Source organism: Chroicocephalus ridibundus, chromosome Z (genome assembly GCF_963924245.1).
Source record: "Chroicocephalus ridibundus chromosome Z, bChrRid1.1, whole genome shotgun sequence".
NCBI lineage: Eukaryota > Metazoa > Chordata > Aves > Charadriiformes > Laridae > Chroicocephalus > Chroicocephalus ridibundus.
Genome location: NC_086316.1, coordinates 16,211,453 through 16,237,961, shown reverse-complemented (window position 1 = coordinate 16,237,961; position 26,509 = coordinate 16,211,453). Strand labels below are relative to the sequence as shown.

The window sequence follows — 26,509 nt, the reverse complement described above, 5'->3', positions numbered from 1 at the left end:
AGGTGCAGAACTGGAAGAGGGGAAATGGGGATGGATTACATGACCAGCTGGCCAGGCACAGCAGCCATGATGCTGGCACAGCTCCTAGACTCGCAGGGTGGTCACTGACTTCAGGGAGCCCTCTTGACCGTATGGTGTACCTGGGACCCTTCCCCAGATGCCTGGAAATGAGTCGTGTGAGTACAGCAGCAAGTCAGAGCAGCGTGATCCCCTGTGGGTGAGCACAGACCTGTCCTTGGAGGGTTTCAGTGCACACTGAAGCACTGTTCAAAGAAACCCAGTGCTTTGCTAAAGCTGATCAGCAATCTCAACCAGTCATTCTGTAGGAATACAACATCTGGTTCAGGACTGAACGGAATTCAGGGTCAAGTCCTGAATCAGCCAGTGCCCTCTGATCTCTGCCACTGCGAACAAAGGGAGCCCCTTGCATACCCAAGTTGTACAACCTCATTACAGGTATTTAATGAAGGGTGACTTTTGTCCCATCTGGTATAAGCGGGAAATGAAAGAGCAGAGGGAACCCCAAGGAATGCTGGTGCACCCTTACACTGCTACCTTGGTGGGACTGTGTCAGGGCACAGTCCCAAAGATGGCCCTGACACCAGGAGCAACCTAGACCTGAAATTTGGCAACTGGCTGGGAACCTGCAGTTCCCAGAGAGCATTTCTGTGTAATTAGCTCAGTTTGAAGGTTGCTCTCAAGTGCTGGAGCAGAGATCCAGGGTCCCTTGCATTTAAGGTCTCCACTCAGGCTCTTTCCATGTGTTATCCGGGCTGCTTTCTGTTGTGAAAGGCTCTTGGATAAAAAGCTGAATACAAGAAGTGCAGATCTTACTATTTTCAATTTACATCAGCTCTGGAAGTGGTGGTGTTTACAGAGCCAGGGAGTTGTCTTCTCCAACGCTGAAGAAACTTCACTTTCCCCTTGCTAAATTGCCTCCAACAGAAAAAAAAATTGCACTTGTTCAGCACCTTCTTCACCAGGATCTGTGTGTTTCTTGCTACTCCCACATGGCCTTTCCCACAGGAACATGGTTGAAATAATACTCACAGTGCAGAGCCCTGGTATGTGATATGGATTTGAAATGAATGTTTTGACTGTGTGTTTTTAGTAGCCCTTTGTGGGAGCTGGCTTGTGCTGTTTTCCCTCAGCCTTGCATAAAAAAGTGCTGTTGAAATAAGATTGTGCACGTGATTTTATTATTCACCATTGCTAACTTAAATGTGAAATCAGCACAGAGAACACAGGATCAATTAATCACCTGTTTCTAGGCTCAGGAAAGCCACCAGAAAGCTCAGATATCTTGACACTCCCCGTCTTTCAAAATCCGGATGTCTTGCCTGGTTTTCCTAGAATAACATAGGAAAAAAGAGTAAGAGCTCAAAAAAATACTCCCTAAGCCATTCTTTGGCTTCCATCCAGCCCGTGGGACAGAGCTGACTATTATAAAATTGGCTTGCTCATTTTCCTGTCTAAAAAGCTGAGGTGACTACAAGCCATCCTGGCCCACAGATGTCCCCTCCCTGGCTGTGCAGCACTGGTGGTGGGTATCCAACCCAACCTGCTCACAGCAGGTCTGTCCCCAGTGTGAGGTTATGGTGGCCATGGCTCTGTCTGAGCCCTAACCAACCCCCAAGGATGGAAACCGCTCCTACCTCTCTGGTGCACAACCCTCCTGGGGAAGGGGTTTCCCCTGTGTCCAACCTGTACCCTCTGGGGCTGCTGCTTGTGGCTGTTGCCCTGTGTTGCATCACCTGCTACCACCAAGAAGGGTGTGGTCCATCCCATTTGCAACCGTAGGCTGCTGCTAGATCCCCCCAAGCCTCCCCTTCCCAGACTAGCTGGACGCAGCTCCTATGCACCTCCTTGCAGGTTGCCTTGACAAGCTGGTCATCCCTCTCCTCCTGCAGCCCAGCACACAGTTTGTGTTATTTGCCATGCAAATGCACCACTGACCTGTGTTCAACCTGATCTTCACCCGTGGTCCCCTTCTAGCAGGAACCCCTACTCAGACTGTCACTTCCCAACCTGAATAAAATCGCTGCCCCAAAGCTACCCTTGTGCTTCTCATGAGGTTCCTGTTGCCCTTATCCTCAAGTTTATGGTGGTACCTTTGGTGTGAAGTTCTACCAAAAGAGCCGTGAGGCACATAACTGGGCATCTGCATTCCCAGAGGTCCCTTTGAAGGCCTTAGTGGTCCTATTTGACTGTCCAGGCTAGATGCCTAGCAGATCTTTTTGCCCATCTAAGTTCAACTCCCCCTTCTCTAATTGCAGGCAGCATGGACAGTGAGACCTTCGCCCATCCTCTACGGAGTGTCTGGTTTGTTGCCAGCTTGCCAGACACTCATGTTGGAGCCTCTTCTGCCATGGACTCCTGATCTCACTTTTTGGATCTACTGGTCATGAAGCCACAGGGTGGTCTGATTTAGCAAGCTGATCCACTAGATAAATATTCAGCTCTTCTGTGGGATTAGCCCCCTGCCAACACAATGAGCTAAATGCCGCAGCCTGCAGCTGCACAGTAACTAAACATAGTGCCAAAGATGGGGCAGGAACCTGCAGGGAAGAGCTGGGAACATGCCTGCACCCCTCTGCAGGCACAGCCAGCTCAGGAGCGTAAAGCTCACAGGCTTCACAGCCCAGCGCCCAGCTCAGCTGACATGAAAAAGTCCTCTTCCACTTTGCTAGCAGGAACACATGGACTTCCCACCTGCCATGGCTTTCCCCAGGCATGGGGGAGCCTGAATGACAGTATTCCACAAGCGCACAGTTTCAGACAGACAAAATTAGACTCCTGGTGGTCCCTGCCAAGGGCATGAGCTTACATTTTCTGCACACAGAGCTGGCATTCATTGGCGTAGGTATTCCCGTCGGACCCACAGACAGGCAAGAGCAGGAGGGGGCAGGCTTGCAGCTCAACCATGTCTCCACACACGGGCTGGAAAGGAGAAACCGCAGCACACATTTCAGTGCTAGCAGCACCCATCTCTTCCTGCCACAGCACCCGGGCAGGAGCAAGTGCCACAAGTGACCTGGGTCCCTCTGTCCCAGACAGGGCAGGGTGTGCACACCGAGTGGGAAAGCAGGGAAGAGAGGCCACCCCATCCGTCACTGGGACTCACAACCTGGGCTTTGATGAGGGTTTGATGCTGGAGCACTGGTATCCATGAGGCTGGGGATGATGGCTGGGAACAGCCCTTCTCTCAAGCACACCAGGCACTAAATCCCATCTCAAGCCATAAGCAAGAAAAAAACAGAAGCCTCTTACCCTTCTCAGGCCATTCTTTTCATTCAGCTCTGCCCCTGAAACAGACAGGAGACCTGTGAGCCATCTGTGGCTGGTGGCAGGAGCATGAGGCATTGAGAGAGGGTCATGTCCAAACCAAAAGGAAGGCAGGGCTGTGCAGGGCCTACTCAGGACGCAGGTCAGCTGCGTGGATTTCGTGCAGGTGGATCAGTTTGCCGCATGCCACCCCCCACCCTCCCAGCAGCACAGTGCACAGCCTCCATCTGCAGCTGAGCTGGCTGGGACAAAGCTGGGGATGCCTGTTCCCACCCCGTAATCCCTCTCCTGACAGTGCTCTCTTCCAGTCCCTGGACTAGAAGCTCCACAAAGCATCCAACACATCCCAGGAAATGTGAACCCATGCAGTGGTGCATGGGGACACGGGGTATCTTCAGAGGGCTGAGGCTGGGTGACGCTGCACAGCTGGACAACAGCCGTCCCCAGGGAGAGCTGCATTCAGTTGGGTCCTTTCCTGCAGTCAGGCAGAGCAGTAACAACAGTTCACAGCCCCTCTGTGCGGTGCACGAATGTCCTGGGAGCACGTGGGACCACACACAAGCCCCTGCAGGACCGCCACTATGTGCACCTAGGTAGCATCGGTTTTCCAGAGCCTACAAACAGCTTCTTCCCCCATGAATATGCTGCAAAGACTTGCAGGTCTTCACAGAGGCAGGAATGACAGTAGCTGCCACCCCAGTGTATGTGCTGTCCTCCCAGACCCTGGTTCCCGTTCGCGCTGTGGGCTGTCCCCTATCCCACCCCTCTCCCGAGTGCAATACAGTTGACAAACCAGCTGGTAACTCTTGCCCTGAACTGCTGATACGGCACAACGTGTTTGCTCCAGTCCTTCTTCCCCACCACGCTGCCACTGTGTTTGCTCACCCTCCTCAGCTCCTGTCCAAACCAAAGTTTCTGGGTCTTTCTGCCCTCCCACCCATTTTTGTCCCTCCATGGCTCCCAACCCACCATGGAAAAGCCGGCTGCTGGCAGCAGAGTGGACTTACCGCTGGTGGTGACAAGAGTCACCACAGCCACCGCCACCACCAGCAGCTCCCTCGCAGCCATGGTCAGTTCAGGCACACGCACTCGTGCACCTCTTTCCACTCGTGGCTGCTTTTATACGGGGGGGCACCCACTTATCTCAGTGGTGCTGGGAAAAGCAGCATTTTGAGCAACGTTTGATCTGTGCTGGGAACAGCTGGACTGTGCACCTAGCGGGATCACTTGGGCGCTCTCATGCAACTGATAAGCCACCCCAGTGCCACCTGACAGCTCCAGGTGCCAGCACTGGAGGCTGCTTTACAATCCCTTCACACCATAGTCTGGGTTGGGCAACCTGCTCTTCTCCGCTTCACCCAGACAGCTTTCTTCTAGGTGTATCTTGCCTGAACCAGCCCTCCAGCTTTGCGGCTGCTGTTCTTCATTCATGGCAGGTATCTCCATTTGGGTTGGGAGAGTTTTACTGGGGTGCATTAAAAAAAGCGTGGCCAGCAGGTCGAGGGAGGTCATCCTCCCCCTCTACTCTGCCCTGGTGAGGCCACATCTGGAGTGCTGTGTCCAGTTCTGGGCTCCACAGTTCAAGAAGGACAGGGAACTTGAACTGCTGGAGAGAGTCCAGCAGAGGGCTATAAAAATGATCAAGGGAATGGAGCACCTCTCTTATGAGGAAAGGCTGAGAGACCTCGGTCTGTTTGGCCTGGAGAAGACTGAGGGAGGACCTCACCAATGCTTATAAATATCTAAAAGGCAGGTGTCAAGAGGATGAGGCCAAACTCTTTTCAGTGGTGCCCAGTGACAGGACAGGGGGCAACGGGCACAAAGTGGAACACACAAAATTCTATCTCAACACGAGGAAAAACATTTTTACTTTGGGGTGCCAGAGCCCTGGAACAGGCTGCCCAGAGAAGTTGTGGAGTCTCGTTCTCTGGAGATATTCAAAACCCACCCGGATGTGTTCCTGTCCAGCCTGCTCTAGGTGAACCGGCTTTGGCAGGGGGGTTGGACTAGGTGATCTCCAGACATCCCTTCCAACCCCTACCATTCTGTGATTCTGTGATTCCATGACTTCACATGGAAAAGACAGGAAATTCAGGCTGATTTGGGTGGCTGCACTTTGTCCTCCACGTTATTCCATGAGACCCGGCCAACCAGATGCTCAGCTGCCTGGCGCACTGGGCAGGACCCCAGGAGGGAGATCTCCAACACACAAGCCTGCCATCATGTTGCAGCAAGCCCACCCCATCACTGGGTGGGATGGGACAGGCTGGGGGCACAGAGGGGCTGGAGGGAGTGAAATTCAGATGAGTGGGATCAAGGAGCTGCAGGTGGGTGCAGCCGCTGCCTGCTCCTCTACCCATCCTCATGGGTGGTTTAATGCCTTGTTCCTCTCACCAGCTTGGTCACATAAATAGTGGCAGCTGAGATCGACAGAGCAAAATGATGTTTTTCATAAGATTCAGTGCGATGGAAGGGGGCTGTGTGCATGGACACCCAGTTTAAATGCACAGAGGTGGCACATACAGCAGGGAGGAGAGAGAGAGGCCAGAGAGGATCCTCAGCGGTAAGAGATGCCAACTCTTCAGTTAAGGACTTCTCAGCAAGCATCACCATCCCAGAGGATGCCAGCTACTTCACCTACAGGACTGGATGCTCAACATCAGTCTTTCTGTGTGTCCTGGTTTGTCCCAGTCACTGTGTGACAACCTCAACACCTCTTTCTGGGAAAGCTGAATTTTCCACATCTGTCCCCACCTTCCTCTGGTGAATCAAAATCAAGTGGTGAAGGGTGAAGGACAGAAAAGAGGACCACTGGGTGGAAAGCTGGAGATGCAGCTGAAGACCAGTGCTGACCAAAACCTCCTTTGGTGTTACCAAAGACAGGCCTCTGCCTTGTTTCTAAAATGATTGTTTCTTACTAACCTTCTTACTGTGTGAGAAAATAGCTAATACTGACCTTCTTACTGTGTAAAAAATAGTTACTGAGCTGATGTTACAGATAGTGATAATGAGGAGACAGCCAGAAATAGCTAATCACCAAGGATGGGATAACAAGAAGCAGTTAATCACTTCAATGTTCTTTTATGTGCCAAGCATGTACGCCTATACCAATTAGGACCGAGCTGTGGCTACTTCAAGGAACATCCTTATCATCCTCAAGAAGTTGGCAAACTTACAGTAAACTTTTACTGTCCTGCGATGACTCAATACCTTAAAAGGATAATGTGAGGAAGGGTCTCCTAACCCAAACGACCACCAAGTCCCTCATGTTTGCGCAGAAGTGTTTCGTTGAAACAGCAAAATTTGATACACGTGCAAAAAGGCTATTTGGTCATCCTAATGAATGTGTGAGCCTAGGTGGAGTTATGTGTTAGGTAGGCGGAATTATGAGCATATTTTGTGTATAAATAATGGGTGCATATCCCCGGTAAGGGGTGCTAGATTTGTGGGTTTTCCCCCTAGAATGTGACGTCGAATAAAGCAATATCTCCTCTCTAAACTACTTTTGGTTTTGAGGGCTTTTATTTCAGGTAACATTGGGACAGACTTGCCGAGGTGAAGTCTGGGTCAGAAGTGGCAGAGGACTTCCTTCATGCTGGGAACAGGCAGGGGTGCACAAGGGGCAGCCAAGGGGTAGGTGTCCTACAGAAACCACTAGTGGGCTGGGAGAGGTCCAGACACCCACAGCACGTATATTTGCACTTGCTGAGGAGCGGAGCATGACCGTGCTCAGGACATTTCTTCCCCACAGTCTTGCCTGATGCCTAGGAAGGTATATGCTGGTCTGAGCTGGCTGAGACAAGAGGGAACAGCTTGGTGAGCATCCCCTTTGGCCAGAGGCGTACGAGCCCTGCAGGGGGCTGTTTCCATCCTTGCCCTTGGGTGGTCCTTCCACTCAACTCAGCAGCGTGTGGCTGGGTTTTGGGCAGGGGTAAGGTGACCAATTCAGCATTCCCTTTGCAGAACCGCTCCTCCCCTCTGCTGAGATGGCTGTGCACATGCTTTATATTCCCTCTTCACAGAGTTTACACAGTTCAATAACCTTTGGCTTTTATTATTATTCCACTTTGGAAATCCCTCAACTAAAGTAAATATTTAACTGCATTAGCAGTTGTTCCTGAGGCACATGGGGGCCTGTTGGGCTTGTTTAGTCTAGTGTAGGGGAGGCCAAGGGGGGATCTGATAGCAGCCTACAACTGCTGGAAGGGCAGTTGATGGAGCCAACCTCTTCTTTGTAATGCCAGATGACAGAATAAAAAGCAACAGGCACAAACTGCAGTTCTGAGATGTTCAGGTCAGGAGTTAGGATGGAAATGTTACCCTAGAGGGTGAGTGACTCAGACCAGCAGGGAGGTGGGAGATCTCCGTCCTTGGTGGGCCATGTACAAAGCTGTGGATGCTCTGACCAAGCCCTGCTGTGCACAAGGTTTGGTGGGTCCTGGCGACACAGCAGCTCTCACTCTCTGGCGCACGTGGATGTATTTCCTTGGGTGCCCATCTTGCAAATCTAGTCCCAGCTGTTATAGATTGTGGCCCAATAATTGACAGGAACCAGTGCAATTAATCAAATTAGTTTATTAAGCAAGCGGCAGCAAGCAAAACAGCGCTGGGCGGCCGGGGAGTCTTTGCTCCGCCAACGGTGCACACCCACTTCCCGAAAGTAGCTGATTATATACTCTTCTGGTTCCCGTATATGTGTCAATCCTGGTATATTCTGTGTCTGAGCGACGTGTTGCTAGGGGGTCGGTCTTGTCCCGCCTCCTGGTGGTCGTGGGGCTGAAGGCTCCTCATCTTTATCAGTGTCCTTGGGGAGACTCTTTTCAGCTTATCTCACAACTTAGCTCTTCCCTTTGAAGTGTTAAAGCACACCAGAGGCCTGTGATTTAGGCCTTCAGGTGTCAAAGCGCCCCAGACAGCACACCGGATGCCTGTGATTTAGGCCTTTAAGTATGTGAAGAGTCGAAACAGTGTAAGTTTTCACCAGCCTTTAAGAAAGCCTGATTTGATTAACAAACATGATTCTATTTATTACAATCCCCCCCCCCCCTTTTTTTTTTTTTTTTTTTTTTTTACCATTTTGTTCATCAAATCTTTGGAGTTCAGCGTGACTTAAAGCTAATGTTTCTGCTATTGCTGGTTCCTGATCTAATGACTAGGTCCCGCAATGGTAGACAATAGCGTAGTCATCCATGGGGAATAATTGAACCAGGATTCATACCAACTTTGCTGTGCTTCGCTTTCTTTCTTTCTTTTTTTTTTTTTTTTAATCCTTCTCGTAGTTTTGTCATGGTGTCTCTAACTACTCCAGTGTGATCTGCATATACGCAGCATTCCTCATCCAGAGCAACACACAACCCCCCTTGCTGTGCAAACAATAAGACACCTACAAGATTTAGTAAAATTAAAATTAGAGTGTGGCGAGAAGGGTGGAAACCCGGCCGGCTAATAAGTTTAGTTTGAACACTCACTCCAATTACCCAGTCCTTTTCAGTGCTATCACTCCTCCCGGGGCATTTCGTGCGATTCCCTTGGTTAACACTGAGGCAGTCCTCCCAGTGGCTTTGTACAGTCCCACGCTTTGGGTTCTGTTCTCCACAGCTTTGTACTCCTCTGCCTCGCTCGTCGACTCGGTTGCTTCGAGCCACGAGGGGTATCATCTTCTCGGCAGCAGGGGTAGTCTTCAGGAGAATAAATGCAATTTTTAGTCGCTTGCTTCTGTGCATTTCAGGTGAATCGCACTGAACCCCTTTAAGTGTCTCGTGACAACGCACTTTAATAATGTCAATTACAAATGGAGCAGGTTCGCGAGGGTGATAGCAATAGTACTCAGGTTTAATACCCCGTGCAAATATCTCCCGCCATTCACTAGATTGCTCCTGGATTTCACCATTAAATATTTTTATGTTTAGAGCCAATTTGGTGAGCTCACGCTCTTTGTCCCCACAAGGTTGGCAAACCCCTCGAGGGGGTATCCCGTAACGGCAATGGGTCCCCCTCCGTTCTCGACACCCTTTACAAATAAAACAAATAAAAAGGATAACAATTACAGCTCAGAATGTCACACTTGATTCTTATGTCCCCTGTATCACCGTAACCGTACCCCACCGATATGCTGTAGTCGCTCACTTGTACCACAGTTATATGTGTGTCCATTTACAACCTCCGGAAGGCAATCTTCAGATCTCCAGGCAGGCTTGTCACTTCCCAAGAATAGCTTTTTTTTTTTTTTTTTTTTTTTTTAATGGTCCTTTTACGCGGCTCGCATGAGTCCAGCCTCTCTCTGCTGTCCGGATGGCTGTTTCTGTGGTGAGTAAAACGAGATAGGGCCCTTCCCAACGGGGGTTAATGAGGACTCTTTCCATGATTTGATTAACACTTTGTCTCCTGGCTTTATGTTATGCATGGCTACATCCAAGGGGGGTCTCTGTACTACTAAGCCCTTATTCCGCAGCTTTACTCTCCTAGCCATGAGTTGAATTATATAAGGTCTAATTTGTGAATTTTCAAGTTGGGGGTGGTCCTGCGGAATTTCTAAATCATATGGCATCCCATATAACATTTCAAAGGGGGAAATTCCTACATCAGTTCGGGGTTGTGTTCTTATATTCAATAGTGCTAAGGGGAGGCACTTTACCCATGACGTCTTAGTTTCTAACATCAATTTTGTGAGCTGTGTCTTTATTTCCCAATTTACTCTTTCTACCTTTCCCGAGCTTTGTGGATGCCAGGGAGTATGATATTCCCATTTTGTCCCCAAAGAGGAGAGAGCTTCCCTTGCTATTTTTGAAACAAAATGGGAGCCCCTATCAGAGTCTATTACCTCAATGGATCCATACCTAGGGATTAAATTTTCCAGCAAAGTCTTCACTACGGTTTGAGCGGTGGCTCTAGCTGTCGGGAATGCTTCCACAAAATGGGTTAGGTGGTCTATGATTACTAATAAGTATTTATATCGTCCCAGCTTTGGAAGTTCAGTGTAGTCTAGCTGGATTTTAGCAAATGGTCTGTGAGCCAGTCCCCTTCCCCCCAGGGCTTCCCCCCCCCCCCCCCCCCAAACTGATGTTTATTGACCCTTTTGCATGTCATACATTCACTAACTATTCTCTTTGCTATATTGTATATACCAATGCACATATACTTTGTGGCAAACTGACCCACTAACGCCTGAGTTCCCCAATGGGTGTTCTCATGGTATTTTTGCATGATTTTCAAAGCCAGAGGTTTTGGGAGAACTTCCCGGCCATCCGGGAGTGTCCACTTTCCTTTTTCTGTCTCCCTGATTCCCATCTGAGTCAGCTTATCTTTTTCCTGCACTGTAAAACTCAGGATTGAGTGAATTTGTCCATGTAGATGGCAATGGCTATACTTGGGGTTGTCACACTCATCATAAATTAGACATCTGCAAGGGACTGCATCGATTCCAAAATCCTTCCAACACTCATAACATGGGAATTCGTCTGATTCCTTTCCACAAGTTATATAGTCCTCCCGAGTTCTTTTAGTCTGGATCACCATTAATGCCGCTCTTTTTGCTTCTTGATCAGCAAGATTGTTTCCTCTGACTAATGGGCTTAATCCTTTTTGGTGTCCTTTTAAATGTACTACGGCTATTCCCGCTGGTCCTCGTAATGCTTGTAAAACCTGGATTATTAATTCCTGGTGTATTAATCCTTTTCCTTGAGAATTTATTAAACCCCTTTCTTCCCAAATTTTTCAAAAAGTATGCACTATGCCAAAGGCATATTTTGAATCCGTATATATGGTTCCAATTTTACCTTTTAAAAGTTGCAAGGCTCTTAATACAGCATATAGTTCACAAGCCTGTGCAGACCAACTAGGACTCAGAGGTCCTGATTCTATTACACTAAATGTTTTCCCATCAATGATTGCAAATCCTGATTTTCTCTTTCCTTCAACTACCCGGGATGATCCATCTACAAATAGCTTTTCTCCTTCTCCAAGTTCTTCCTCATCTAAATCTGCTCTGATTTTTGTTTGCTCCTCAGTGTTGTAAAGACAATCATGATTTATTTTGTCACTCGGCTCCCCATACAAAAACTGTGCTGGATTCTGCACGCTTGTTACCTCGAGTTCCAGTTTGGGAGAGGAAATTAGGATGCCTTTATATTTTAGGAGCCGGGGCGTCTGTTATCCATTTGTCAGCTTTTTGTTGCAAAATTCCCCTGATGTTGTGAGGTGATAATACCCTCAATTCTCCTCCAAAGGTAATTTTATGGGCTTCCTCTACCAAAAGGGCTGCGGCTACTACCACTTGAAGGCAGGTAGGCCAACCCCTACTTACAGGGTCCAGGAGTTTAGATAAGTATCCCACAGGTTTCTTTCTTCCTGCCCATTCTTGTGCTAATACCCCAAAAGCGGTCCCTTCATCAACATTGATAATTAGATAAAATGGTTTCTTTACATCTGGCAGGCTCAAAACTGGGGCATTTACTAAATCAGTTTTTAGTGTTTCTAATTGTTTATCATCATCCTCCGACCATTTCAATAATCCATCCTTAGTTAATTTGGTATAGAGGAACTTCACCTTTTTGCTATAGTTCTCAATCCATTGCCTGCAATAGCCAAAGAGACCTAATAATTGCCTAACCTGTCTTTTAGTTCTAGGAGCCGGTAATGACAATATGCCATTCACCCTTTCGGGGTCTAATTTCTTAGTTCCCTTGCTTAGTCTGTGTCCCAGATATTTTACTTCTTTCTCAACAAATTGTAGTTTTGATTTTGATACCTTCAATCCTTGTAAACTCAAAAAATTTAGTAACTTAATACTTTCCTGCCTCGCTTTTTCTTTGCTATCACCAGCTAGGAGCAAATCATCCACATATTGGACCAGTGTGACTCCTTCACTTAACTCATACCCCTTCAGGATTTGTTCTAAGGCTTGTCCGAACAAGTTCGGAGATTCGGTAAAGCCTTGGGGCAATACCGTCCGCCGTAATTGTTTCCGATGGTTATCTGGGTCTTCCCATTCAAAAGCAAAGTGATCTCGGCAATCTTCTTTGAGAGGGCATGCCCAGAATGCATCCTTCAGATCTATTACACTATACCATTGATTATCGGACCCTGTTTGACTCAGGAGGGTGTGTGGATTCGCCACCACCGGGGATCTAGCTATTGTTCTCTGGTTAATTTCTCATAAGTCATGTACTAACCTATATTTTCCATCCGGCTTTTTTTTTTTTTTTTTTTTTTTTTTTAATTTTTTCCTACCCCCCTGTTTCTTCTCTCTCAAGTGATATAGATTTACTCTAGTCTCTGACCTTATCCACAAGTGTGCATATTCACTCTCCTCCAGGCTAAAGGGTTCCTTAGAATTAACATAAATATGTAAAGCCTGGCATATCCAATCTTCAAAGGACCCAAAAACGGGTCAATACAGGTGGTCACTTCTAATTTGTTTCCCACCCCAAACTTCCATACAATAATGTATCATTTTTGCTTTATCCTTACCCTGCCTAGAAGGGTAATCATCCCAATATTTAATCATTAATCCTAACGAACTGTCTGGCGGTATTTGGGGTAACCTAACCTTAGGCACCGACCCACCCATGGGATCAGAAGGCTTGCTTTTCTTCTGTCCCATCTTCCGGAGTGCCTTCACACACACACACAATCTTTTCCCCCTGTTCGTGGCCCAGTCCCTCGCGGGAGATGGGAACCGCACTACTAAGGGGTCCGCACTTGCTTCGTCCTCAAGTGGACATCTCACACAGGCACACTCCAGGATACCCAACCCCAACCGAACGGATCACCGGCCTATACTTACTCACTCCTGAGTCTTCGTTCGGGTCTTCGTGCACAAAGTTTACGGGGTTGCCGGCTTTTATTTGCTTGCTGCCGAATTTCGAGTTCGTCGGTAGAGGTTTTGGGTGTAAAAAACCCCCAACAGGGGCCGCTTACTCAGCGGGGCGCCCCCCCTGTGAGGTTTACAGCCAAATTGCCTCTATCCGAGTCACGGCACCAAATTTGTTATAGATTGTGGCCCAATAATTGACAGGAACCAGTCCAATTAATCAAATTAGTTTATTAAGCAAGCGGCAGCAAGCAAAACAGCACTGGGCGGCCGGGGAGTCTTTGCTCCGCCAACGGCGCACACCCACTTCCCGAAAGTAGCTGATTATATACTCTTCTGGTTCCCGTATATGTGTCAATCCTGGTATATTCTGTGTCTGAGCGACGTGTTGCTAGGGGGTCGGTCTTGTCCCGCCTCCTGGTGGTCGTGGGGCTGAAGGCTCCTCATCTTTATCAGTGTCCTTGGGAAGACTCTTTTCAGCTTATCTCACAACTTAGCTCTTCCCTTTGAAGTGTTAAAGCACACCAGAGGCCTGTGATTTAGGCCTTGAGGTGTCAAAGTGCCCCAGACAGCACACCGGATGCCTGTGATTTAGGCCTTTAAGTATGTGAAGAGTCGAAACAGTGTAAGTTTTCACCAGCCTTTAAGAAAGCCTGATTTGATTAACAAACATGATTCTATTTATTACACCAGCAAAGACTCAACTATGTGGAAATCATGGGGCCACCTCCTGCAAGCTGCTCCCACACCAATACTCACCATAGCTCTGGATGAGGGCTATCATTGGCCTTTATGGTCTTCTTCAATGTTTTAACTACCAAAAAAACCCCACAAATTCTGATCATAACACCTCTGGTGCCACTGCGGCAGAGAACCATGCTGTACTGCCAGTAACAAGTATGGCCTGGCTGTTTGGGTGATGCCGGTGGCAGTGCAGGAGCAATGGGCTGGAGCCGTGCAGCTGGGACATGTTGTGTGCTCCAGATCGCTCCCCTTGGGTGGAGGGGAGCAAGAAACATCTGCATCCCCTCTGTGCTGGAGGCAGCAGGTCATGTGGTGCTGGGGAAAAGCCATTGACAAATACAAGGCTTGATCTTCCTCCACCTGGTTCCTCGGTGGTATTCAAATGCTGCTGCCTTCACAGAGCAAATTAAAATGACACATCAAGAGATGACAAAGGGGAAATCACCTCTTGCAAGCTAGTTTTGTCTTTTCCTGCTTTTCTCTCAAGCACAGGCTTGCAGCCCCTGACGAAAGCCCTGCCTACTGTCCCCCTCGAAGCAGAGGTGGGGAAAATTCTTTCTCAGGTGGGACAGAAGGTGTTCTAGTGGCTGCTCGCCCTCACCTTGGCTATGCAACTCCAGCTATGTCTGAGACAGTCACGCATTTGAGCCTGGCTTTTCTCCCCCGCTTTGCAGGTACCACAAGGAGGGGCAGTCCCCAGTGGCTCCCAGGGGTACAGCAGCACAAGGAGAACTGCTCCCCATGCCCTGTATCTGGGGCTGCCCTTGGACTCCCCTCCAGCTTCTCCTGGGCCAGGAGAGAGGGTCCTGGCTCTGCTGCCTCCTCCTCACATGCCTGCCAGCCACAGCCCTGCAAGGAGGGCAGCAGGGGCAGGTATGAAGGTCCTGGGCTCGCCTGTGGAGACAGAGACTTAGTCTTGCTGCAAGCAAGGCAGAGAAACTCTGCTGGAGGTGTGACAACAAGAAAGGAGTCTTCTACTTCCAAAATCAATCTCCAGCTTGTTCCCTCATGGCATTGCCCCTGCCTTTGTGCTTGTTCCCACACACACACCCCTGCCTGTGTCCACGCCACCCACCCTGGATCACTCAGCCCACCGTGAGCCTTTTTCACACCTTTGCCGCACGGGTGACCACAGTGCTGTTTGCAGGCTTTCCATCTGGCTGGGCACCCATGGCAGGAGGCCAAGCCAGATTGCATCACATCCCTCTTGCTTCATGTCAGCCGGATGGCCTTATCTGTGGTGTGGCCTTGGTGTCACTGTTCCACCCAGCACCTGCCCATTCCTTGCTGTTACCTGTTGCCTTTCCTGGATTCAACAGCTGTTCTTGGCCCCCCGGCTTACTACGCTCACATCAATATTTTAACTCCTGTTCTCCTGCTCCTCCCAGGGCTTTTCCGTAGCAACAAGTGCCGGGGACCCACAAACACCGCAGTGCCCCTGGAACTGAGTGCTGCCTTGCTCGGGCAGCCCAAGCCCAGAGCCCGCAGTCTGTCCTCCTGTTGCACGAGGGGGCAAGTCAAAAGTCCCACGCTCATTTTCATCCTTAGCTCCCTCCCTGCCTCCAGATGGGTTTTACAGGAACGATGACAGTCTCCATTCTGCCTGTACGCTCACCCTGAGGTCTCCCATGAGTAGGTGGGAAAAGGACTGATTTGTTCTTCTTTGCACACAAAAAAACATGGAGGTGCAGGTGATCAGAGGTTTTCCTTTGGATCTACAGGGGAGCCAAAACCTCACACCTCCCCCTGCGTAACTGGGGCAGTGATCAGCTGTCACCACTTCCCGGCAGTTTCACCAGACTTTCTGGATCCAGAACACACCTCCGGCTGCCTCCTTCCTCTCTTTATTGCTGTGGGTAAATACTCCTACGCGATAGGCGGTGAGTAACGCTCATTATTTCTTTAATGACTCACAAAATTCACAGTGACAACTTCAGCAGCTAGAATGCAAGGCAGGGTGAGTACAGGGACGAGTCCTCCTGCCTGCTGGCACTCCTACCAGCAGGGGAGGCAGGGACAAGGTGGCATCGATCTGGAGAAGATCAGAGCTTCCCACCAAGCCAGGCTGGACCTCGGAGGTGCAGCAGGCTAGGGGGAGCATCCATTGCATACCCTTTTCCCCTGCTTCAGCTGCCACCTGGAGTCACTGTAGCTCGGCAGAATTTGCTGTGGCTCACCCCAATCCAAGGACACATGCCTCTCCTCTCCCTTGGGTTTGCCTCTGCCCATTCAGGCCTCTGGACTGCAAGACACAGTCTGCATGCACCTGCAGACCGCAAATGCCCTGCAGCTCCTTAGCAGCTTGAGGATAGTGTTGCCTGTCCTTTTCCCATGTGCTCCCACATGAGGGACGGGTGTCCAAATCCTCTGTGCAGCAGATAAAACATCAGAAAGCCATGGATTTACTTTTTCCCCAGTAAATGCTCAGCATGGGGTAAACCAAGCCACTGTGCTGGCGCAAGGGAGGGGAGGAGGCTGTGTGCCTGGTTTGGATGGGCAGAGCTCTGAGCTGGCCGGGCTGGGACCACTGCAGGACTCCTACCTGAGCTGACACAGGGAACCTGGATGCTGGCAGCAGGGGTAGGTATAAGGCTATCCCAAGCATACTGATATTCAGTCCTGTTTATCTGTGAACTTGCACCCACTGTAATTTACCAAAAAAAATCAGATTTCAGAGTCTCTTTTTCCCTGGAGCTTATTTCTGGATGAGCAAATATGTACTTGGCCTCAGTCTTTTAGAACTTCTCCTTTCTCAGCGTTGCTGATTCCGTCTTGCATAGGACTGAATGCTGTCATCATCCTGCATTTAGCACCATGGTGGAGGAAAACAGGTAGCACATATGCCACATATTCAAAATGGCAGCTGCTCTTGGCAAGGATTTGTAGAGGAGGTCCCTTGGCTTTTGAAGGAAAGGCTTGGTCTTCCCAGCCTGCCAGTTGCTAAAGCCCCCACAGCTACCCCAGGATGAATTAATGTAAAGAGGGATGCAATGTAAGACAATCAGGGAAGTATTTTTATTTCTCCGTGCATTGAGGGAATGTTGTTCAGTGACGCCGCATTTGCGGGGATCTTTAGTAGCAGGATCCCCCAGTTGTGCCTGGCCAATTTTCCATGTTGCTGCTAGAAACATTCATGCTTGTCTCCACTTTCTTCCACATGTCCAGGGGTGCAGCATCCATCTGAAGAAAATTCAAGGAACGAAACAGTCTCCAGTGTGCCGTCAATACGGTGAGTGTGCAGGAACACACACTGCTCAGCACTTTCCCTTTATCTAAATTGCCAGAGAAGGAAGAAGCAGGTCTCACGTGTAGATACTAAAAGCAGAATTCTATGTCCCTGCGGTTGCCTGGTACTTCTGAGTCCACCTACTGTGCAGGTATAATTTTTTCCAAATGACCTATTAACTACTTGGGTATGTAGAAATTAACACCAGGAGGGAGACACAACAAATATCATAGAACAGAAGGGCACCATCACCCCCAGTGAAACCCGTCCTGTTTCTTCCAGCACATTCCTGCAGCCTTTCGTTTCTATTCCTCTTAAAATAGAAACCAGTTTGCTCTGCAGATTGCAGTGCAAAGTTCTGTCTGAGACATCTCACTTATATTGAGATAGCAATATCCTCAGTTAACTCCTAGCTTTGCTTTATTTTTTTACTCTCACGCTATGACCATCTACATCTGTTCTGGCAGATCAGAGCAGAACTAGACGCATCGCAAGCAGCTTACTTTTGAGTAACCAGGTGCTAATGCAAAGTTTCCCCTTTGTGAACCTGCTGGACAAAATGAGCTCAACAGTGGTACCAAACCACATCTTTGTGCATAACCCACACAAGATTCTGCTTGGAAAATACACTCATCCCAGATTCTGCTCTGGAAAATACATTGTCTAAGGGCCCAGCCAGGTCCTGGCACCTCTGGACAGATGCTATTCTTGCTGCTGTCTGTCCCAGGAGGCAAAGCAGTGCATAAAGTAGAAATGCACTGCTGACAACGACAAGCACAAAGCCTGAACACCTTTGTAATGGATTTATGTTTAAATTGCTGTAAAACCTGATTCGGGATGCATTTTATAGGAAGTGCTACAGCAGGAGCCACCCAAACGAACAGAAGATAAGCCTTGCAAGGAGCTGGGCACGTGCAGCAGTGACCCAACCTGAGCTGTTTTTGGAGCCAGATTTTGGCAAGGCCCATTTAACCTTATCTGGGTGGCTAGAATGGGATGTGTATGGCACTGTACATTGGGCTGAGCCATGACATCTACCTATAAAAAAACCCCAAAGTAGATAAAGGAACCACTCAGGTTAAAAATGCCAAAGACTGTAACTAAGAAATGCTGGAAGTTTCTCTTAGATTAATGTAACTGCAGGTAGAATACAGCTTTTTGCCCGGCAATGATTTTCTCTGCAGATAAAGTTATTTTTTTCTCTTGTATTCCTCAACCACACACACAACCGAAGCTTTGCAGGCTCCTCCCTGGGGTCTGACAGGCCTGACAGTGTGCCTCTTGCAGAGGATTATCCTCACTTCTCTGCCAAGGAGAGCACACAAAACGGGACCTGAGACACGAGACACAGCTTAGCACCACCCAGTTAAAAAGAAGCACACCTGCATTTCTCACAGGATTGGCTACAACTGAAATGAAAAGGGGAATCAGGCCCATAGGGCTACTAAGGAGAGACAGGCTCGTGCACTAAATTAACCCAAGAGCATAGCCACACAGCACAGTGCATGGGCTGGAGTCCGGAGCATCCATGCACACACAGGGTCTGTCACCAGCACTCAGGGTGGTGACTTGTGAACCTGTCACCCACCCCACACAGTTCAGGGTGCATGGCCCCACTGAACCCACCACTGTCCACCAGCCCTCTTCACCTGACCTTTCCCCAAATCCTGACTTTCGCTTCCTACCTCTCATGAAGGTGATCAGGGCCACAAAGATGATGAGAGGGCTGGAGCACCTCTCCCATGAAGACAGGCAGAGACAGTTGGGGTTGTTCAGCCTGGGGAAGAGAAGGCTCCAGCGAGACCTTATAGCAGCCTTCCAATACCTGAAAGGGGGCTATAGGAGAGATGGGGAGAGACTTTTTATCAGGGAGTGTAGCAACAGGATGAGGGGTAATGGTTTTAAACTGAAAGAGGGGAGATTTAAGTTAGGTATTAGGAAGAAATTCTTTACTGTGACCCTGCTGAGACACTGGCCCAGGTTGCCCAGAGAAGCTGTGGATGCCCCATCCCTGGAAGTGTTCAAGGCCAGGCTGGATGGGGCTTTGAGCAACTGGTCTAGTGGGAGGTGTCCCTGCCCATGGCAGTGGGGTTGGAACTAGATGATCTTGAAGGTCCCTTCCAACCCAAACCATTCGATGACTCTATGATTCTATCTTGCTTGCTTCTTGCTGGAGCCATGCTCATCCCAGGCACCACTTTCATGCCCTGAGGAGGTGCACTGCATGGGTTTTTTTGCTCTTGTGAGTAACCTGTGGCTGTGGGCTTCACCCCAGTGGAATCTGAGGCTGCTTACAAGTGTCGAGCCTGCCGCTGTTCCCAGGAATACCCAACGGCTGCCACAACCACACTGAAGAGTGGACTCACAAGCCCAAACTCCCACTCTCCCCAGGAGAAACCAACAGCATAATGCATGCTGAGCTTGGGGTGAGCTGGTAGGAGAGCTGCTGCAGGGGCTATGCTTCTCTGTGCCCTCTCTGGCCAGAAAAGGGCTTGTGAGGCTTGACACAGAGATACTCAGAAGGGCTAGACCAGCTCCTGCACCCCTATTGTCCCAGCCACCTTCAACTCCACAAGACCACCCACTCAGAGGGGTCACGTTTTTCTGTGGACCAGGGGACATGGCACTTCCATGTGGATACACCCCTGCAGTGCTGGTGACAACCACATGCTGCTCTTCAGGGGAAGAGTGGTTGCCCCATGGCAGCAGTTGGTGCTACCCCTATGGCTAAACCACTAACCTCAGCATGGACCCGTAAAGCTGGATCACACTGAAACAAATCCTTCTTTGAGCTGCAGGATTCATAAACCTCTATTTGGCACTTATTCACATCCTTTCCTGGATTCTGCCATGCTCCTTGAGAACTTTGCTTTTTGCTTATAACCTCCCTCTTCCCCCTAATACTTTGGTGCCTAGCTACAAATGTCTTGCCACATTACCAATGAACTTTCACTCTGTTGCACCATGATGGCTTGTTTCAGCAAGTATTTTGGATGTTTATGATCTCTTCCAACTGCCAAGTTTAATTAAAATCAGACTTACAAGTAATTAGGCATGGTGGATGGACGGATGTACTCATGTGCAGCAAAGCAGTATAGTCACACAGCAGCTTTTTGTAGGGAGAAAAAGGCTAAAAATTAGCTTTGCCAAAAAAGAACATCACTGCCACAATGAAGCCAGGGATTTAGAATTTGCTTTGCGTATGACTGGTAAAGCGAGATCTCCAAGGACTCTTCACAGGTTGGCCTGGGGTGGAGACTACAATGGTGAAAATCTGGAGAGGGCTGACGTGCAGTGTGCGTGGACAGACCTTGCCCAAGGACATGCATGTATGCATTTTTCCCTTAAGGCCTGTATTTCTACTTCCTCATTCATGGGTTTGATAGGACATCTCACCACTATATCAAGAATAAGTGTGCCGTAACGTACTTAGTTTTCTATACTTATATTTACCCATGCACACATGATTGCATGCTTGCGTGTGTGCAAACTGCAAACGATCCCTGGCTGCAGCAGAGGCTTCTTTCATCACAAAGCCCTGCTCTGCTTTCAGAGCTATGTTGAGTGTGAGAAAGACAGTGGTCCCATGGAAAAAATGGCAATATTTTTGTACCACTCGCAAAAAACATAGCAGGCATCCTGGTAGGGTGCCACAACGGACCTGTGGAACAACGTGTTAGACACTTCCTAACCCTCTGATGTTTGTACCGAACACTGTGCTGTAAATTTTATTGCTATTGCTTGATAAATTTAAGATATGACATACATAGTAGTGTCATGGGAAATCAAATTGACTCTGCCTTGAGTCACAATCAAGGTCTGGCTCTCAAGGCACCTCAGGGAACTTTCCCAACAAGTGCCCAGTTCAAAGCTGAAAGAAAGGAAGGACAAATTTTACTAGCATAAGTCCAGGTATTTGCTGACTGCAGTGAAACATGGAAACTCTGGACTGACCTACAAGTTCTGAAAGATGGATCGTCAGCTGAGAGTCACGTTCCTGGGTTGCCTTTTGATAACAGATCCATAAAAAATGTGTGGAGAGACTAGAAGCTTTGAAAGCCGGATGTGCTCATTAAAAAAGGCAATTTAAGAGCTGGTCTTTAGTTGAATGTTAACTGAGAATATCAGCAGTAGCGTCATGGACACTAGCATTGTCATTGTGATGCTCTCAACATCAGGTTTAACCAAATCACAAGGTGATTATTCAACTCAGGCATCAGAAAGAAACGAGAAATGTATAAGTGAACAGAAAGGAAGAAGATGCATCTCTGGTCATGCACCTTGACTGCAGGATAACTCTTTCTCCTTGAGCTTCCTCATGGCAGAAGCAATGCACATCTTCCAAAGTGGCTTGTAAAAGCTACTTGGACAGGGCAAAGAGACACTGAGACCTGAAGCCAACTCCTTGTCCTCCCAGAAAAAGGAAACTCCTTCGTCCCACAGCAAGGCAGATTTGTCCAGATTCAATATTGCTCCTGGAGATCGCTGACCATTTCGGTTTTTAAAGTAAAGACGAGTGCAGAGTCTCCCACTGACGGCAACAGCCATATTTTCCAGCATTCTCTTCCTGTTTCTGCTCTATCAGCACAGCATCACAAACCAGCCACACCCTGCTGGGTTTTACCATGGCTGGTAATAAAAAAGCATGTGTGCTTGCTTGTGTGTAGCATTGAACAGCTATTAACAAAACATCGATCTGGTGAGGTCCAGCTGGTCCAAACCTCAACACAAACCAAGAGAAACCACCACATGCCGCGTCTGATCTCACAGATGAGGACCAGTCTTGAGACTAAGAAACAGCGGTGCTGTTGGAGGTCAAAAGATGAGACACGGCACACTTCTTCAAAGACCACAGATGGCATATTAATCTGTAAGAGTACCTGTGAGCAGTCATTGAATGAACATCGAAGGAGCATCCAAACACGTTGGATGAGAGCCCAGGTCCACAGACCAGCAATTTGGCAGCCCACCAAGCAGCACTGGAGGCCGCTGAGATGAACAAACCACGAGGGCTGAGGGAAGTGGGAGTGGTGAGTGCATGTGTTGGGAAGTAGTTTTAAGCAATGAGAAGAACGTAGATTCACTTCTCTCTGCAGTGACTTTGCTTTCATGAGACACAGTAAACAGTAACATTAAATAGTATCATTAAGGACTACTGGCAGGAGTTATTGCACTTGAAAACCACTTGAGTGTCACCTGGTGTCCCTGAAGCACTCGGGGCTAACCAGACATGCAAGTCTGCGAGACCGCCAGCAGGATTGTGCCTGGTCAGCTGTCAGTCTCACCCCGTGAGTCATTGGTGCCCACTGACCTCTCTCCAGTCAGACGCAAGTAGGTTGCCCGCGGTGCCCAGGCAAACAGCAAGGTTAGTACTGGCTTCCTGACTGTTGCTGCTCTTAGCGAAGGACAACACTAAACCCTCACAACATCACCGCTGCTGGCTGACAGGGTTACAGGGCAGCTCCAAGGAGGTTTCTTTCCAGGCTCTTGGACTTGACACTTGTAAGAAACACATCTAACTTTGTGGGAAGTTGGATGGTGCCCAGACCTGCTTGTCTAGGCATTTCTACTGGCTTGACACGGACATGAGGAAACTCCTTCCTCAGGAATGTGGGACAGCTCTGGGACAGGGCACCAGGGAGGTGGAGATCCCCGTGCTGGGCAGCTTTCAAGGCTCAGCGGCAGAAAACCACAGCTGACCTCACCTACTGCTGGGCCCTGTCGCTGGCACTGCTGGGCTCCTGTCATTTGTTCAACAGAAAGGTGGTCCTGGCCTTTTTTGCTTTGCAGAAAATGCATTGAAACAAGCTCCACTGGGCTGACAGAAAAATACAGTTTACATCTAGTCACGCCAAGTGAAGACTACCTGCAACCCTCCAAGGGGCAGGAACCCAGAAAAACCCCTGCGCTCCCCCACGGCACTTCGCAGCTGCCTCTGACACGCTCTGATAAAGCCGAGCCTTTTTGCGTGATGCCGCAGGGACCTGCAGCCAGGGTTACCGGGTGGCACTACCGGCAACCGTGCTGGAGAGCCAGCCGGAGAAGAGGGGTGCGCTCCCAGGGTCCATCCCGCTCCGGTACAGGGGGGGACGCTGCTCATTCGCCGCTGGCGGATGCCGGGATGCCGGGGCGGGATGTCGGGATGCCGTGGCGGGATGCCGGGGAGGGGTGCCGGGGGAAGGGGAGGGGTGGTCCCGCCGATGCTCCCCGCGGTGGCGGTGGGCGGGGCGCGCCCCCCCCCCCCCCCCCCCCCCGGCGGGCGGAGCCGCCGCCGCCACCGCCCCGTCCCCGTCCCGCCCGTCGGCGGCGCGGCGCGGGGCGGGCGGCGCTCCCGGGCCAGCGCAGCGGCATGAAGGAGCCGTCTCTGCCCGGCACCTCGCTGCAGCGGGCCTGCCGCCTTCTCGTCGCCTTCTGCGCCCTCCACCTCTCGGCCACGCTGCTCTACTATCTGGCGGGCAGCGCCCTGGGGCCGCCGGGCAGCCCCGAGCCGCCGCCGCGCCGCCCCGAGCCGCCGCCGCGTCGCCCGCCGCCCGCCAACATCTCCCTGCCGCACTCCCGCCCGCCGCCGCCCGCCGTCCGGCCCCGGCCACCCTCGGCCTCGCCGCCGCCGCCGGGCCCCTGCCCCGAGTCCTCCCCGCTGCTCGGTGAGTGCCGCTCCGTCGGGGTTTTGGGGGGATCGGGGGGCTCTCACCCCTCTCCTCCCGCCGGGTGACCGCGGGGAGGTGGGGGGACGGCACACACATGGCAGGGGGCCGCAGGGTCCCGGCGCCGCGCCCGGGGTTCCGATGTGCCTTGGTGGGTGCCCGTCCCCGCGGGTGCCCACGCGTGGCGGCTGGCAGCGCCCGGCGGAGGGGGATTGTGGGAGAATCTCCGGGGAGACGGTGTTCGGGGGGGGGAAACGCACACGCCGGGAGGCGCGGATGCTCTGTCAGGAAAGGCAGCGGCGAGCGGAGCCCCGGCGCTTTCGGGGAGCGCGCCCTCCCCGTCCGGCTGGGTTTCTTTCTCGGTTGCCGGAGAGGTTGGGTAATTTCCTCTGGGAGCTCTACCCAAAATACCGCTCTTGCGCAATATCACAGGAAGGCTCAGACGGGCTGTTCTGTGCTCTGCGGGCTTTTGTGTGCGCCGACCTGCTGGAGGAGCGGCGTGAGTTTTTTTAAAGAACCGCTGTGAGGCAGGGTCATGAATACGGTTGTTATGCATCCCCACGGCGCTTCCCACGTATTTGGTCCTGTGATGCCGCATCCTGATACGTGGCAGCCCGGCGTGTGTTTTATCTGCACTGGAGCTGTGCTCCCCACAGGCTTTTCCCAGGACTGCCTGGGTGCTGGGGGCTGGCAGGCTCTGGGGGGGTGTTGCAGCCTGCTGGGGGTCTAATTTTTGCATCGATCACCTGTACCTGTTTCGATCCAGGGTGTTTGTCACAAGGTAGGGGTGGGTGTGAGGTGAATTTCATCTTTTTTCCTACTCCTACAAGGCTCTCGCCTTGCTGTTTGTAGCTGCTGCTACTTGAATAGACCCTCCTATGCCATAGGTGGAGTCCGTTACCGTGACCTGCTGGGCATCCCAGTTGATAGTGACCTGGCCACAAGCTGTTCGGGTCCTGGAGGCTGGGGATCATCTCCATCTCCATCAGTGTGCCACGTTAGCACAGGCAGCTTTATTACCGGCGATCACAACGGGGGAACAGACTTTCAAGAAGCTACCTGTGGTTTTCAATTCACGAAACCAACATAGAAATTCATAGTTTCTCTCCGTGCTTGCTGGTCAGCTGTTTATGGATCAATGCATCTGAATAACGAATGACTGGTTTGTTATTTTAGGAAGGTGGTTTTGAGGTCACTAAAAGGAACTGTGCTATGTTTTTTTGTTGTTGTTTTTGATTCGTATCTTTCACTTTTTTTCCCCCTAGATCACTTTAAGTTGAAAGTGGCTGTGCAAGCCTGTCCTCACAGAGTGGGTGTGCGAGCCCTTTATGAATATGGCTTTGCTTTAGATGGTCTCCACTTACACTGATCCCCTCAGGAGTGAGTCATGTGCTTTGAAATGCCTGCAGTTTAGAGAAATGCTCTTAGCGTCCCCAAGATTGAGAGCGTTATCAGAGTTTAGTCGCTGAAGGATCAGTGAAAACACTTTATACTGTCTTTGTAACATCTTGAGTGCAATTTGCGGAATCCACCAAAGGCCAAATGAGGCTATTGGAAGTGGTTACGGATGTTCAGAGAGCTGTTCAGAGAGCTATCGGGACGTGTAGAAAGTATCTGTTTACCACACAGGAGACGAACGGTTTCTAGCTGTGTTACCTTCAGTATTGTGGGGTGGTGCAGTCATACGCAGGCTGGCATCGTCACGGCTTCAATGTTTGTAGCCAGCATGTAGGTGAGAAACCTGATGGGTATTTATTTTTTTCCTGCTCTTACCAGGTTTGGGTAGCAAACAGTGTTTGTAAAACAATCCTGTTGTGCCTCACATGTTGGTCAGAGCTGGGTCTGCCCTGATCAACATCTCATGTATCTCTAAGGCCAGTGTGGGGGATGGAGAGGTGTACACTCCGTAGACGTTTCTGACACTTAATTCACCCACCCAGAATTCAAAAAACCCTCTTCTTTTAGTGCTCAAAGCTCCTTATCAGTATGAATATAACAAGCAGGAGCCAGCAAGAACCTTCCTGTGATTCCCACCTTTCCCAAAGCCATGGAGAAGGGCTCTGATGGGAACAGGTAGCTCCAACTGCCCTGTTCCTTCAGTGTAAACCTAAATTTATTGAACCGCGCCTCATCTTTTTTTACTTATTTATTCCCAGCTCCCGGCCCTTCTCTCCCTCCACGTGCCCTCCCCCCCCCCCCCCCCCCCCCGTTGTTGGGAAGCATGTGACGAATCATGCAGGATATGTGTGACTGAGCTGCTGGGGCTTTTTGAATAGTCAAATAGCCAGGTACTCGTTTCAGACGGCCAGAGTTTTATTTCCAGCGATGTTTAGAGAGAGTAGTTTACAATCCCTGCTGTCTGGCTCTGCAGCAAATGCATTAGCTGAATTAGGTTTAATCCCTACAAGAAGCTGCCAAATTTAAAATGCTTTTATGGTTCACTTGCCTTTATTTGTAATTTAAAAGCATAAATAAGGGCTGGGGAAATAATACCGTAATTCAACTTTGAATTAAAAGTCCTTAACAGCTATGAAATTCTCTAATACAAGGTAATATAAGCATTTTGGATTTATGCTCCAGTTGAGATCTGTGTGCCTATTAGTATCTCAAATGGGGTATCAAGCAGCAGGGCCCACTTGCTGCTGCGAGATTTCAGCCTGTGAGAAGCCCAAAAGCAAGTCTGTCCAGATATGTCCTGCAGGTGTCCATTCCCCAAACCGTTACGTTCTTTAGGAGCTGTAGAACAGTATTGTTGTTTTTTTTTTTTAAAAAGGAAAAAAAAAGTTTAAAAGTTGCCCC

At 49.9% G+C, this 26,509-nt stretch overlaps 2 protein-coding genes across 2 annotated transcripts in view; one reads left to right on the top strand and one right to left on the bottom strand.

The window, feature by feature from the left end:
• Positions 1-1,180: 1,180 nt before the first annotated feature.
• On the bottom strand, positions 1,181-4,484 carry SPINK4 (serine peptidase inhibitor Kazal type 4). The gene is made up of 4 exons (XM_063320588.1): positions 4,293-4,484; positions 3,271-3,305; positions 2,828-2,940; positions 1,181-1,349 (listed from the first exon to the last, which is right to left on the bottom strand). Exons 1-4 carry the CDS (start codon positions 4,351-4,353, stop codon positions 1,295-1,297), a joined length of 264 nt encoding a protein of 87 aa, XP_063176658.1. The 5' UTR covers positions 4,354-4,484; the 3' UTR covers positions 1,181-1,294.
• An 18,874-nt stretch (positions 4,485-23,358) lies between these two features.
• Positions 23,359-26,509, top strand: part of B4GALT1 (beta-1,4-galactosyltransferase 1) — a 29,134-nt gene continuing 25,983 nt past the window's right edge. The window contains exon 1 of the mRNA XM_063319693.1: positions 23,359-23,710. Within this exon, the coding sequence (XP_063175763.1) occupies positions 23,416-23,710 (295 nt within the window). The 5' untranslated portion in view covers positions 23,359-23,415. The remainder of the gene's footprint in view (positions 23,711-26,509) is intronic.

What these genes read in the sequence shown, in the direction of transcription:
- SPINK4 (XM_063320588.1), bottom strand. Translation starts at nt 4,353, where the DNA reads ATGGCTGCGAGGGAGCTGCTGGTGGTGGCGGTGGCTGTGGTGACTCTT. An exon ending in GACTCTTGTCACCACCAGCG is followed by an intron (nt 3,306 to 4,292) that starts GTAAGTCCACTC and finishes TGTCTGTTTCAG; the next exon opens with GGGCAGAGCTGAATGAAAAG. An exon ending in CAGCTCTGTGTGCAGAAAAT is followed by an intron (nt 1,350 to 2,827) that starts GTAAGCTCATGC and finishes ATGTTATTCTAG; the next exon opens with GAAAACCAGGCAAGACATCC.